The 15,109-nt window shown below is 44.2% G+C and overlaps 1 protein-coding gene across 1 annotated transcript in view; it reads right to left on the bottom strand.

Moving 5' to 3' along the window:
- Positions 1 to 15,109, bottom strand: part of LOC121002029 (protein kinase C and casein kinase substrate in neurons protein 1-like) — a 103,928-nt gene that overhangs the window by 33,912 nt on the left and 54,907 nt on the right. The window contains exons 2-4 of the mRNA XM_040433327.1: positions 7,764 to 7,915; positions 4,877 to 5,033; positions 3,751 to 3,986 (exon numbers count right to left, since the gene is read on the bottom strand). Of these exons, the coding sequence (XP_040289261.1) occupies positions 3,751 to 3,986; positions 4,877 to 5,033; positions 7,764 to 7,823 (453 nt within the window). The 5' untranslated portion in view covers positions 7,824 to 7,915. The remainder of the gene's footprint in view (positions 1 to 3,750; positions 3,987 to 4,876; positions 5,034 to 7,763; positions 7,916 to 15,109) is intronic.

The following is a 15,109-nucleotide window of genomic DNA, read 5'->3' as shown; positions in this document are numbered from 1 at the left end:
TACTAAGCTACAAATAAAATCAATAATCAAACCCAAATTACCGTCAAAAACATTAACATTATTAGATCTGCAAAATGAAGACCATTTATTCCAAGAAACTGTATACCAGCTCCAAGTATTAGGCGCTAAAGAATTTTGGATCTGCTCACACATTAATGCCAAACTGGACTCCACAGGTAGGGTGGACACGGGATTCCTTCTTTCTCCGCATTTGGAACCAAGGCATAGAATTTCTCCCACTGTGAGTGAGAAAATGCATCAGCTATTGAGTTAGCTCTACTTAGGATACAACCAACGGAAATAACTCAAGCAGAACTACATTTTTAGTAACACCAGCTAACCTCAAAGATTCATTCCACGGCTCAGCAGACCACTGACCTTGAAAGAACGCACCATATCCCCATGAACCCGAAGCATCGGTCACAAGACCCAATGCCCCAGAATCCACAAACTCTCGCTGCCAAATACTAGCTCCATTAAAATGAATTAAAAATGCTTCAGAAACCCTTAAATCATCCTTTTATGATTTAGCGAGCCTAATATAAGCACCTGGAGATTTAACTTCCCTGGTCGCAATATAAAGTCTTCTAGAAAAAACTCTACCAATGAGAATTACTTTAGAAGCAAAAACAAACAAACCTAATAAACTCTGCAATTCCCTCAACGTAGTTTTCTTGACTGACAACATTTCTGATAAGCTCCAACATCTTCTGCACTTTCTCTACTGGAAGCCAAAATTCTATCGATATAGTATCAATGGTTATCCCTAAAAATTCAATTACACAACAAGGCAAAACCGTCTTCTCTTCCGACAAAGGGATACCAAAAAACTTACAGACTTCAACAAATCGATTCAACAATGATAAACAAATATCTGATTCAGGAGGACCAATAAACAAGAAATCGTCTAAATAATGTAACAAACCACCAACTTCAACTGAAAACATAGTAACCCAATAAACAATAGATGAAAACTACTCGAAATAAGAACAAGATAAAGAAAAACCCCATTGGCAAACAATTCTATCAAACTGAAATCCCAATGAATTAAAACGGTCTGGACAGACCAGCAACAAACGAAAAGCCGCTTTAATATCTGCCTTGGCCACTAAACAACTCTGACCAAAAGAATTAAGCAAACTAATTGCATCATCAAAGGAACTATAAGAAACTGAACAAAGTTCTTTATTCAATGCATCATTCGATAAATTATGAATTAACCTAAATTCATTAAGCGCTTTTTTGGGGGGGCACTAATCCCAAAGGTGATAATCGGAAATCCTGAAATGACGGATGAGGAAAGGGCCAGCCACTCTGCCCGCTAATACCTCTTTCTCAATTTTAACCCGAACAACTCCCTCATTGAATTTAACTGAACTCAAATTCTCAATCCAAACACACCCAGGACCTTTAAATTTAGGGACAAAGAAACCAAGTTTAAAACCATTAAGAATTAGATCCGCTTTCTCCCGATTTGGGTAAATGTCTAACCAAGGGGCCATGTTTTCCAACATCACTGGGGTCCAGACACCCTTTTGAAACAGGGAAACATAGGGTGCGGACCAGAGCAAACGGTGTTTACATTTACAAGAATTTAACCACTTACATGCTGACTCATTAAAAGCAAAACATAACCCCTTCTTCATAATATTCTGAGACTGACTGCTTTGCTGTTTAATCACTCCGCCAGATCTCTGAGGGAGCATTAAACTTAACCATAAGCCCACATCCTTACTACCCCATTTTAATGAAGAATGCACCGCTAATGTTTGCCGAAATGTTTCATCATACTGAAACCAGGCTAAACCCCCATCAGCGATAATAGCCGTCGATGAGGGCCGGTCATTCCAAACCGCAGCCGGTGACGGGGCCACTGCCTCAGAACCAGAGGCAGCACCTTTGGCTAGGTCAGAAAAAACCTTTGCCAAGATCTGGGAAGATTGGATCTCCTACCGAAAGACAACCCCCTGTCCATGCCAGCTTTCAGAATCAACCCATAACACTTGATCCCTACAACATCTCACATACTACCATATCAGTAGTTGTACTCTCTCCCCTACGTCCTTCCCCTCCTCTCCCCCCTCATTCCGTGTTCATTCATTTACTTTATTCACACCTTCGTTTAACTAGGTTTGTTTTTTTCTTTTGCTTTGTCTCACTTACCAAATCTCAATGTTGTATTTCCACTAAGTCCATCATACAGGTCTCATAGACTAGCCAGACAATTGCATTTTCTTTGCTAGGCCTTCAAGTTGTGATCTATACCATGTTACCTTGGAAGTGTGATATGAATAGCTGTATTCAATGTTAAACACTTTATTTGAACAATGTATTATTGTTTGTTACTCAAGATGTCAAAATTAATAAAAAGATACTTGAAAAGAAAAAGAAAAAACCTTTGCCAAACCCTGCAAAAAAGAAGCACTAATGTTGGTAGGCAGCAATGCATGCCTACATGAATTCTCACCCAGCTCCTGATCTGTCAAGTCTTCAGTAGGCAGCCTGGCTATCCCCTCAATACCAGGCTGCGAGACCACTTGCCTAGGAGGGGACCGCCGGCGCCCACTTACTCCACAGCTCTGGTCCCTTGACGGAGAGTAAGCCATCCTAGGTCTCTTCTTTCTTCCAGAAGTGCGCACCATAACCACTTGATGACGTGGCCCACCTTGATCCCTCACTTTCGGCTCCCCGCTGCAGACGCTTCCTGTGCTGCACTCCGCCCTCTGCGCTACTCTTCCTCCAGGATGCCGCTGCTTGCCTCTTCCTCCGCCGCGACTTGAGCTGCAGGCCCCGCCTCTTCCCTCTCCGGCGCTCTTTCAGCCAGGCATCTGCGCAGTCACTCCTCCCCACCGCAGGTATCAGCTCTTTTGAGAAGCTGGCTGAGCAGCTCTTCCATGGCCTCCTCTTCTCCTCGCCGCTGTAGCTCTGCCGACCGGGGACCAGGACGCTGCTCTATTCCGCTGCCACCTTCTAACGCCAGCGATGTCTTCCTTCTTCCAGTAGGAATTCTCAGCCGCTTCTTCTTTCACCGGCCACTTCTACACCGCTGGGGCCCTTCTCTCACTCCGCTGCCACCGCTGGAACCGTGCTTGACACGCAGAGGATGGCATTTTCTTCTCCTTGATTCTTCAAGCACTGACAGCTCTTCAGCTGGTGAGTGACCTCCATAAATACTTGAAATTCCCACTGAAAATGACCTTCCTCCAATCCACTTCCACGGTTAAAAATAGCTCAATGCCCAGCAACCTTTGACCAATCAAATGCTGTCCTGTTACCGGCTAACTTTACCTGAGGAGACATGTAGAGAAAAGAACAAGGAAGGGGGGGGGGGGGGGAAAACAAGCCAGCACAAAATAAAATGTCTCAGTGACACCATGAGGGGCAAATGCCAAATTTCTGGCGTCGCCCCTATCATTATTGCCAAATATTTCCATTAAAGTGCCATGTGGGACCACTTTTGAAGGATGCAGTACATGACTGCCTTCAGTTATGCCATAAACTCTCTGGTTACCATTACACAGAGGTCATATCATTGATAGGGTTAGTATTGTGCGTCACCTATTGGCATCAAATGTGGTTGTCTGCTGCAGAACTTCATAGGGCCTGTTGTGGGCCTCAGTTCTGAGCCAGGATTGGACTCCATTGGAGGAATCTCTGGACAAGTCCAGACATGGAGATTGTAAGAATTGTGAAGTGTCCCTGAGTTTTCATTCCATATATGATAAATAACAATAGTTCATATTCAATTACCTTTTTGAATTTTTTAGCCCATGGCTTTTGCGCTTTGTAAAAACCATTTTCAATCTCACAGGATTCCTTGAATCCACCAAAGATCTTGCGGTGATACGTCTCCTTTTGCCAGTTGCGGATTTTATCAGTGTCATCTGTCATCAGGGTCTTCTGGATCTGTACATGTAACTCGCTGAGCCGCTCAGTAGCTGTCATGAAGGACTGCCAGGCACGTAAGAGGGAGCCATACATGGGACCTATGGTTAAATTTAAAGGGGTTGTCTCATTTCAGCAAATGGTATTTATCATGTAGAGAAAGTTAATACAAGCCACTTACTAATGTATTGTGATTATCCATATTGTCTCCTTTGCTGGCTTGATTCATTTTTCCATCACATTATACTTCTCATGGATACGACCACCCTCCAATCCAGCAGTGGTGGTCATGCTTGCATACCATAGGAAAAATTGCCAGCCTATGTGCAATCAAGTGCACCAGAGAGGTCGGCTCCTTTTCTTACAGTGTACAGCGCGGCCACCGCTGCTGGATTGCAGGGTGGTCATAACTATGGAAATGAGCAGTGTATAATGTAATGGAAAAATTAATCAAGGCAGCAAAGGAGGCAATATGGACAATCATAATACATTATTGTATTAACTTTCTCTACATGATAAATGCCATTGGCTGAAGTGAGACAACCCCTTTAAGTGGCAACATGTTCTCCCTTTGTTTGGATTTCATGTGAGAAATTAGATTTCTTGCTACAGCCTAAAAACGTAACTTGTGCATTTGCTGAATAACAAAAATATGAAATATTAGTTTTCATATTGGCCACTAGAGGGAACCCCGTCAGATGAATATCTCTATATTGACATCTCTTTTCAGCAGTGCTGTGCAGGTTAAATGTTATCAATTTAGTCATCTCAATATCACTAAAAGCGGGCGCTATAACGACAGGATGAAAGACTCGTTGTTAGTGCTGGGGTTTTATTTTATGTATGGTTAGCAGTGACTTCTGTCATTATTCTATTATGTAAGGGTTTCTCCTCCTGGGGATTCTTTCAGTCTCATTAGCTCATGTTCTTTGCATCTAACAAAAAAAATAATATACTTGAATTCAGTGACTGTAACATTTATAATACTCACTGGTGTCCACTATTGGTTTCCATTTGCGTACCCATTCTTCCATCTGTAGTGAATACTGCTTCTCTATCTTGGCTCTGTCTTGGAAACATGCTATAATATCATCACACAGCCGATACCCATCTTCCATCCGCTTTACGGTGCTGCTGTAATTGTTTGGCTTTGATACAAAGAATCAGTGAAAGTGTTATTTTTATTTTGTGAGTAATTACTTAAAAAATATAGTATTTTATTATATTTGTAAACTGAAAGGTAAAAAGGCTGATGGACTGTTTCAGTTTTCTGATTCATGATGTAAAATATTGTCACTTCGCAATCAGATTATGTGAACATTGAGGGGAAAATCAAAAATTAATTTTAAAGGCTATGTAGAGGCAATTTGCAATTGTATGTTTCAAATTTTTGGCTAAAAATCATTTTTTTAATTGGCCTTTATTAAAAATATTGAGCTGTTTTTTTTAGCCGTGTGACTGGTTCTTTCACTTTGTGCCCGTCATCTAATAAACAATATCTCTAAACTACTAAGAGGTTATAAATAATTATTTAAGCCACATTCTTATCAATAAGATAAGAACTGAGCTATATTCTCATCTCCGCAGACGGTCAGGCAAGTATCAGTAACATTCAGTTTGTTCCCTATAAATGCCTATGCATCGACCCTTGTAAAGGGACTTTAATCCAAACCTGTCATTTATGAGTGATTAGTAAGTGTAAAGTGGCTATGCAGCGCTAAGTGTTTCTGTGGTTACAGACTACAAATATACCCTTTGTAGTCTGAGGTGGCAGGATGAGACGACACAAGATTTGCCAAATCTAATTTGGAGATAGATCTGTGTAGCACCAGTAGACATAAAAGGGTAGAATATTGCAAAGACTTTTTGTAAAATGGTTGCAGAAATTCACAAAGCCTTTAGGTCAGTGTTCCTCAACTCTAGTCCTCAGGGCTCACCTTCTGGTCATGTTTTGAGAATATCCCACAGAATAAATACAGTGGGATGCGAAAGTTTGGGCAACCTTGTTAATCGTCATGATTTTCCTGTATAAATCGTTAGTTGTTACGATAAAAAATGTCAGTTAAATATATCATATAGGAGACACACACAGTGATATTTGAGAAGTGAAATGAAGTTTATTGGATTTACAGAAAGTGTGCTATAATTGTTTAAACAAAATTAGGCAGGTGCATAAATTTGGGCACTGTTGTCATTTTATTGATTCCAAAACCTTTAGAACAAATTATTGGAACTCAAATTGGCTTGGTAAGCTCAGTGACCCCTGACCTACATACACAGGTGAATCCAATTATGAGAAAGAGTATTTAAGGGGGTCAATTGTAAGTTTCCCTCTTTTAATTTTCTCTGAAGAGTAGCAACATGGGGGTCTCAAAACAACTTTCAAATGACCTGAAGACAAAGATTGTTCACCATCATGGTTTAGGGGAAGGATACAGAAAGCTGTCTCAGAGATTTCAGCTGTCTGTTTCCACAGTTAGGAACATATTGAGGAAATGGAAGACAACAGGCTCAGTTCAAGTTAAGGCTCGAAGTGGCAGACCAAGAAAAATATCGGATAGACAGAAGCGACGAATGGTGAGAACAGTCATAGTCAACCCACAGACCAGCACCAAAGACCTACAACATCATCTTGCTGCAGATGGAGTCACTGTGCATCGTTCAACCATTCGGCGCACTTTACACAAGGAGATGCTGTATGCGAGAGTGATGCAGAGGAAGCCTTTTCTCCGCCCACAGCACAAAAAGTGCCGCTTGAGGTGGGCTAAAGCACATTTGGACAAGCCAGCTTCATTTTGGAATAAGGTGCTGTGGACTGATGAAACTAAATTTGAGTTATTTGGCCATAACAAGGGGCGTTATGCATGGAGGAAAAAGAAAAACACCTGCTACCTACAGTAAAATATGGTGGTGGTTCCATCATGCTGTGGGGCTGTGTGGCCAGTACAGGGACTGGGAATCTTGTCAAAGTTGAGGGACGCATGGATTCCACTCAGTATCAGCAGATTCTGGAGACCAATGTCCAGGAATCAGTGACAAAGCTGAAGCTGCGCCGGGGCTGGATCTTTCAACAAGACAACGACCCTAAACACTGCTCAAAATCCACTAAGGCATTTATGCAGAGGAACAAGTACAACGTTCTGGAATGGCCATCTCAGTCCCCAGACCTGAATATAATTGAAAATCTATGGTGCGACTTAAAGAGAGCTGTCCATGCTCGGAAGCCATCAAACCTGAATGAACTAAAGATGTTTTGTAAAGAGGAATGGTCCAAAATACCTTCAACCAGAATCCAGACTCTCATGGGAACCTACAGGAAGCTTTTAGAGGCTGTAATTTCTGCAAAAGAAGGATCTACTAAATATTGATTTCATTTCTTTTTTGTGGTGCCCAAATTTATGCACCTGCCTAATTTTGTTTAAACAATTATAGCACACTTTCTGTAAATCCAATACACTTAATTTCACTTCTCAAATATCACTGTGTGTGTCTCCTATATGATATATTTAACTGACATTTTTTATCGTAACAACCAACGATTTATACAGGAAAATCATGATGATTAACAAGGTTGCCCAAACTTTCGCATCCCACTGTACCTGTGGTAAATCCTGATGCATTGACACAAATGATATCACCTGCTGAATACTAAGAAAATCCTCAAAACATGACCGGTAGGTGGGCCCTGAGGACTGGAGTTGAGGAACACTGCTTTGGCTAATGAAAGGTACTTGTACATGCTGACATATAAATATTTCCTGAGGATTTTACTTTCAAATGCCTTGATGAATAATTTCCTTTTTATTTTAAAAAACCGTCTTGTTGAAAAGTATAAAAAACACAGAGGGAAGGCTGGTGATAAAATAAATTACACTTACCATCCAGAAGCTATCATTGGTTGGTTCATCAACTGCAACTTCACTGTATATCACTGACATGATTGTGTTCTCTTCTTAGCTGTAGCTTCACTGGAGAACCTTCAGGAAAGGTGCATCACTTCACTTCAGAGGGGATATAATCTGTTTTCAGCCTTTAAAAAATAATTTAAAGGTAAGTCCTAAACAAAAGTTACATAAGCCTCTGAAGACCTCCAAACATCCAGTTTTCTGAGGAACAGGACCAGGCAGTAGTCCTCCAAATTACAATTCCAAATTACATTGTTCAATCATTATAACTTGAAATAAAATTCCACATACAATGCCACCGACGGTCCAGATCTGCAACATGTATGACTGGCTAGAAGATCCAGCCAATGAGCATGGACATTTCACCATCATAACACCTGTATTAACTGAAGGGCATTCATTGATTGGCTGTCTAGTGGAGCTTCTCTACAGTACAATACAGTGTGGTTTTACTTCCGTACTGCCCTCTAGTTGTGCGAGAATGAGCTACTCCTTTAAGCACAAGATGAAGACAGTTCAATTATATCTCACAGCTTCACTATGTAATGTATGTACTGTACAAGAACCTGAAGAGGCTCCTGTCCTCAACATAGATAGTGATACACAGCTTCCAGCAGCTCTTTTTGGCTTTTATATGTAAAGACTTGTTTTTTCTGTATTAGTTATCTGGAAGAAAGGAACTATTTTTCTGCTTCCTGTTCTGCAATCTGTTAGAATGTGCATTATGGGACACACCGCTGTGCTGTCCCAGCATTTATTTCTTCCATTTAAGATAAATTGCTGTATTTGTGTTATCATATCATTACCATGTTATGTAATGCTGCCACCCTGTGGTCTTTCTTGTTATAGGTTTCCTAAATGTATTATGTAAATCCCATTTGCCCTTTGCTCTCTGTCTACTCCTCCCTTTCAGTGACATCATATCCTGTTTGTTCTGGTCCTGTGTCTTTCTTTTCTTCAGCAGACTCAGAGCTAGTGAGGCCATTTAGTTTTGACCTCTAATGTCCTAATGTATTTTATATATCTTTGCTCAAGGTAAACCCAATAAATTACCAAAGCATTTCCATTGTATCCTCCTCACTGGAGCTTCACACGCAACTGGTACCACGACCTAGGGATATTAGTGAGTTCAGCTGTCTACCATTGCTTGTACAGAGATTACCACTCACAACCAGTCAGAGACTTCTCTAATGTACATCTGTGGCAGAATAGTCAAAACGAAGCCTAAATCTACAGTCTTTGCATATCTACACGCAGTCTGCAAGCAAGCAAGCTTAGAGCTGTCCGCCATCTTACATGCACGTGGCTTCATAAGCACAGTGAGTAAGCCGAAACCTTTCTTAAAGAGACAGTACCACTTAAACAGGAATGACATGTCCACAAGAGCCTCCGTGGATTTCTCGGTCACTGAACATACGGAAACTCACCCTGCTCCCAAAAACTCAGATATACAGGAAGCAGAGTCCATGTTCACTGAAGAACAAACTGTATGATCTAAATGCGTTATCAAACCAACACAAAAGATTAGAGAGAACTTTGAGGCAACCAAAGAGTAGTTTAGTGACAATTTAAATGATTTATGGCAAAGAACTGAACACTATATAGCAGCTCTTTCACGCTATAACAATGATGCACCAAAGTTAACCACAGCGTTGAATCGTTTAACACCTATGTCCGCTATCAGCGACTGTACATCACGATTCCGATTTTGATGATGCTTCAGAAGAGTTGAGAGAGAGAAAGAATCTCATCCAAGAGAAGGATGCCTTAGTACAAGACACTAAGAGCAAGGCAGAACTCCGCATCTCACACTTGCAGGAGGTGAGATCCTGTCGATCAACTTCAACCAAATATACGCTTTCATCTTCCAAAACCTCTTGTTCCGGAAGGTCGGGCACAGATGGAGGCAGAGGCAGAAGCCCAACTAAAAATTCTCCAAACAGAAAGGGAAGAAGCAGCTACCTTAGCTAAACTGAAGGTCTTCGAGCAAGCATTAGGACAAGGTACCGACCTAGACTGTTTCATCCAAGGAGAAGTGTAAGACCCAGCTGACCACACTGCCAGATATGTGCTAAAGCAATAATCGCCTGCTCCTCCTGCTAAATCGCATGTACCAACACCACTTTTAAATCACCAACAGTGTGAACCCACAGAGCACCAGATATCGTCACCCACCGATAACAAGGTAATTTCTAGCATCGAACCAGCTGATACTCCAGAGACTAAACCACAGCTTAATCCTTATGCCACATCATTCTGTCCTGATCAATCTCAGCCTTATATGCCAGAGCATCTACATGCCCCAGACATACCACAATGCAATCCAGCAACAAGGAATGGGAGATCAGACATGTCGGACTTTGCCAGATACATAATGCGCAGGGAGCTGATTAAGGGTACTTTCACACTTGCGGCAAAGGATTCCGTCAGGCAGTTCCGTCGCCGGAACTGCCTGCCGGATCCAGCAATCCGGACGCAAACAGATGCATTTGTCAGACGGATCCGGATCCATCTGACAAATGCATTGCAATACCAACTCAATACCGGAAAATGAAAACGCTAGTGTGAAAGTACCCTAACATTAGTCTCTCTAAGTATGATGACCTGACCGTGTTGAAAACTACAGAGTCTGGAAATCGACCTTTGATGCAGTAATCAGCGATCCTAAAGGGGTTGTCAGAGCTGAACCCGGACATACCTCCATTTTCACCCCGGCAGCCCTCCCCCCGACTTGAGCATCCGAGCAGTTGATGCTCTCCTTTGCCCTGCGCTAAATCGCGCAGGGCAAAGGCATTTTTGGGAGATCCGGTGACGTACCGGGGTTCTCCATGGGGCTGCCAGGAAGCCCGGTGACGTCACCAAACACACTGCCGGGCGGAAGTTTCCGCCCGGCTGTGTGTTATTGAAAACAAAAGAGACCTTGCCCTGCGCGATTTAGTGCAGAGCAAGGGAGCACATCGGAGCATCAGATGCTCCGACGCTAGCCTCAGGGGGGCTGCCTGGATGAAAATAAGGGTAGGTCCTGGTTCAGCTCTGAACCCGGACAACCCCTTTAACCTCACTGCCAAGGAAGAACTTGACTTGCTTGTCAACTGGTTAGGCCCAGAATCTGCAGAACGCATAAAGACTTTAAGAGCAGTTCATGCAGACCACTCAGAGGAAGGTCTCACTGCAGCATGGGAGAGACTTGAACAGACCTATGGCAGTTATGAAGCTATAGAAAGCGCCTTATTCAAGAGACTTCAAGCCTTCCCAAAGATAACTAGTTACCTTGAGACTGCCCATGGTGTCAATCCAGTTGCGTCGAAACTACCACATGGCATGCAAGAAAAATGGGCAGACCAGGGCTCCAGACATAAAAGAGAACACAATGTGTCTTTTCCCTCTTTCTCTTATTTTTCCAGATTCATCACTGACCAAGCTCGGAAGAAGAATGATCTCAGCTTTGACTTCACAGAATCCACTCTGCCTGCTTCATCCTCATGCTCAAGATATGACAACACAACAAGTAAACATAGAGACTAAAGGGGAACAGTATCCATTAGCAAAATAAACGTCCCACTTATTGCAACCTCCACTACTAGGAAGGACACCCCCGTCCTTAAAGAAAGGGACCCTAATCGCATGTGCCCTATCCACAAAAGACCTCATCCTTTAAAAGAATGTCGTGGGCTCAGGGCAAAGACTTTGCAAGAACGCAGAGAGACAATCAAAGAGCTTGGAGTGTGTTACAAGTGTTGTGTTTTCATCAGTGCTTGAAGTGGGCCGGAACGCGGCGGTACTCAGTACCGCCACTTCCAAAAATTGCCCTGGAGAGTACCAGCACCTCTCCGTGCGCCCAGTACGTGGGTTTCCGGTACCGGAGCGCAGCGGAGAGCTGGCAGTATCTCCTCCCTAATGTCGTTGGCTGGGCAGCTAGTGGAGGGGGGCGGGTCGTTGCAGAGTACGGCTCAGGCTGGCGCAGGCAGGGAGTTGACCTCACGTTAGGTGACGTCAACTCCTTCCCGCGCGCCTGTGACTGAGGAGCGATCAGTGCGGCGACCAGTGACTGGTCCTCCTTGGAGTCAGGAGTCGGACGGTGCAGCAAAGAACATCGACTTTGCTTTGGAATCCAACTTCTGAAGAGTACTGGTGAGTGACAGGCACCCCCCCTCCCCCCACACACATTAGTTCCTCTCTGTACCAGTACCCCCCCCCCCCCTGGCAGGGGGGTACTGGTACAGAGAGGAATTAATGTGTGTGATGAGGGGGGGGGGGGGTCTGATGTGCAGGGGGGTACTGGTACAGAGAGGAACGAATGTGCGGTGGTGGGGGGGGGGGGGGGTACTGGTACATAGAGGAACTAATATATATGTGTCTGATGGGTGGGTCTGATGTGTAGGGGGCCCCTGCACATCAGACCCCCCCATCACACACATATATATTAGTTCCTCTATGTACAAGGACCCCCCCCCCCACCACCGCACATTCGTTCCTCTCTGTACCAGTACCCCCCTGCACATCAGACCCCCCCCCCTCATCACACACATTAGTTCCTCTCTTTACCAGTACCCCCCCCCCCCCACCACCACCACACATTAGTGCCTCTCTGTACCAGTACCCCTCTGCACATCAGACCCCCCATCACACACATATATATTAGTTCCTCTATGTACCAGTACCCCCCCCCCCCCACCACCGCACATTCGTTCCTCTCTGAACCAGTACCCCCCTGCACATCAGACCCCCCCCTCATCACACACACACACACATTAATTCCTCTCTGTACCAGTACCCCCCTGGCAGGGGGGTACTGGTACAGAGAGGAATTAATGTGTGTGTGTGTGATGAGTGGGGGGGGGGGGGGGGGGGGTCTGATGTGCAGGGGGGTACTGGTACAGAGAGGAACGAATGTGCGGTGGTGGGGGGGGGGTACTGTACTGGTACATAGAGGAACTAATATATATGTGTGTGATGGGGGGGTCTGATGTGCAGGGGGGGGGAGCACCGGCGCCTAATAGAGTACCGGCACCTCTTTTGGCCCACTTAAAGCACTGGTTTTCATCAAATCATATGGCAAAAGACTGTAAGGCTATCATCACAAGTCCACAAGGTGCTGCAACAATACAACGGTCTTGACAACACCCCATATGCACAGAGACTCGACTTAGGCTGGGTGATTGTGGGAGATGTATGTATAAATAAGAGCCACAAACCATCTCAAGTGAACTCCTTCAAAACTTTTTGTGCGCAAAAATGGTCGCACAACTCACTTTGAGACATGTATTCATCATTAATAGGTAAAGCAAGAGGACAACAGATTAGCCTTGTCCATAGATGACAAGAGTTTATTAAAATAATGGACAATGGTTTCTTCAAAGATGCATCTAACCAATGGGTTGCATCTTTACTATTCTGTGCTGTAAGAGCCAGACTTCCTGATAACCAGGAACAGGCACTATCCAGATACATATCCTTGCAACATACTGTACATTAAAAATCTAATGAAAAATCATTTTGAAGCCTTCATGGAAAAGATATTTCACAAATGACCATGCAGAGCGGGCTCCACCTTTGCAAGAGCATGAAGAATGCTAATACCTTGACTCCTTTGGAGTATATCACCCACGGAAACCAAACCAGATAAGAGTGGTATTCGACTCAAGTGCCAAACATAATGGCGTATCTCTGAACAATGTTCTTCTCACCGGTCCAAACCTGACCAATAATCTGATAGGACTACTTATGAGATTCAGAAAGTAGCCAGTTGCCATTACTGCAAACATTGAACAAATGTTCCACTGCTTTATCGTATGGCAAGACCACAGAAATTATCTCAGGTTTCTTTGGCACAGAGACAATGACACCAGCTAGGAAATGGTTGAATACCGCATGAAGGTGCACGTGTTCGGTAACAGTCGTTCACCTGCTGTTGCTACATATGGTCTATGTAGGGCTGCCTCTGATGGTAAGTCAGAGTTTGGGAAAGATGCCCAAAACTTAGTTGAAAGAGACTTCTACGTGGATGACGCACTCAAATCCTTGCCCACAGCGGAGGAAGCCATAGATCTGCTCAAAAGGAAACACGGTCCAGAGTTTTTGCTGAACCAGAGTAAAGAAACTCCTTCTCAAGAAGTCTTCAGTCTCCAAGACCCTCATGAAGATCCAGAGATTCGCCCTGAAGTTAGAACCCTTGACATTAAGTCTGAAAAGAGGGCTGGCTTGGACTGTCATTGCTTTGAATGCTTCTCCAGATTGTCAAGGTTTGTTCACACCATTGCAAGGTTAGTCCACATTGTACAGTGCTTTCGCGCTGAGAAACATAACACTGAATGTTACATTTGGCACGTGTGCCATAAACCTCTCACTGCAGAAGATATTGTCCTAAGTGAGTTGCTTGTGATACGTAACGTACAGCAGAGTGCCTTTCACATGGAACTGAAATGTATACATGATAAGCAAGATATTCCAAAAAGCAGGCCCATTGTTAACTTGAAACCAGTAATTGACGATCACGGCTAAGGGTTGGTGGTCGCCTAAACAAGGCTAAGGGCTCTTTCACACTTGCGTTCTTGTCTTCCGGCATAGAGTTCCGTCGTCGGGGCTCTATGCCGGAAGAATCCTGATCAGGATTATCCTAATGCATTCTGAATGGAGAGAAATCCGTTCAGGATGCATCAGGATGCATCAGGATGTCTTCAGTTCCGGAACGGAACATTTTTTGGCCAGAGAAAATACCGCAGCATGCTGCGCTTTTTGCTCCGGCCAAAAATCCGGAACACTTGCCGCAAGGCTGGATCCGGAATTAATGCCCATTGAAAGGCATTGATCCGGATCCGGCCTTAAGCTAAACGTCGTTTCGGCGCATTGCCGGAGCCGACATTTAGCTTTTTCAGAGTGGTTACCATGGCTGCCGGGACGCTAAAGTCCTGGCAGCCATGGTAAAGTGTAGCGGGGAGCGGGGAGCAGTATACTTACAGTCCGTGCGGCTCCCGGGGCGCTCCAGAGTGACGTCAGGGCGCCCCAAGCGCATGGATCATGTGATCACATGGATCACGTCATCCATGCGCATGGGGCGCTCTGACGTCACTCTGGAGCGCCCCGGGAGCCGCACGGACTGTAAGTATACTGCTTCCCCGCTCCTACTATGGCAACCAGGACTTTAATAGCGTCCTGGGTGCCATAGTAACACTGAACGCATTTGGAAGACGGTTCCGTCTTCAAATGCTTTCAGTACACTTGCGTTTTTCCGGATCCGGCGTGTAATTCCGGCAAGTGGAGTACACGCCGGATCCGGACAACGCAAGTGTGAAAGAGGCCTAAGTTAGAGATTTCAGAAA

Source organism: Bufo bufo, chromosome 1 (assembly GCF_905171765.1).
Source record: "Bufo bufo chromosome 1, aBufBuf1.1, whole genome shotgun sequence".
Taxonomy (NCBI): Eukaryota; Metazoa; Chordata; class Amphibia; order Anura; family Bufonidae; genus Bufo; species Bufo bufo.
This window is presented reverse-complemented; position numbering and strand designations above follow the sequence as displayed.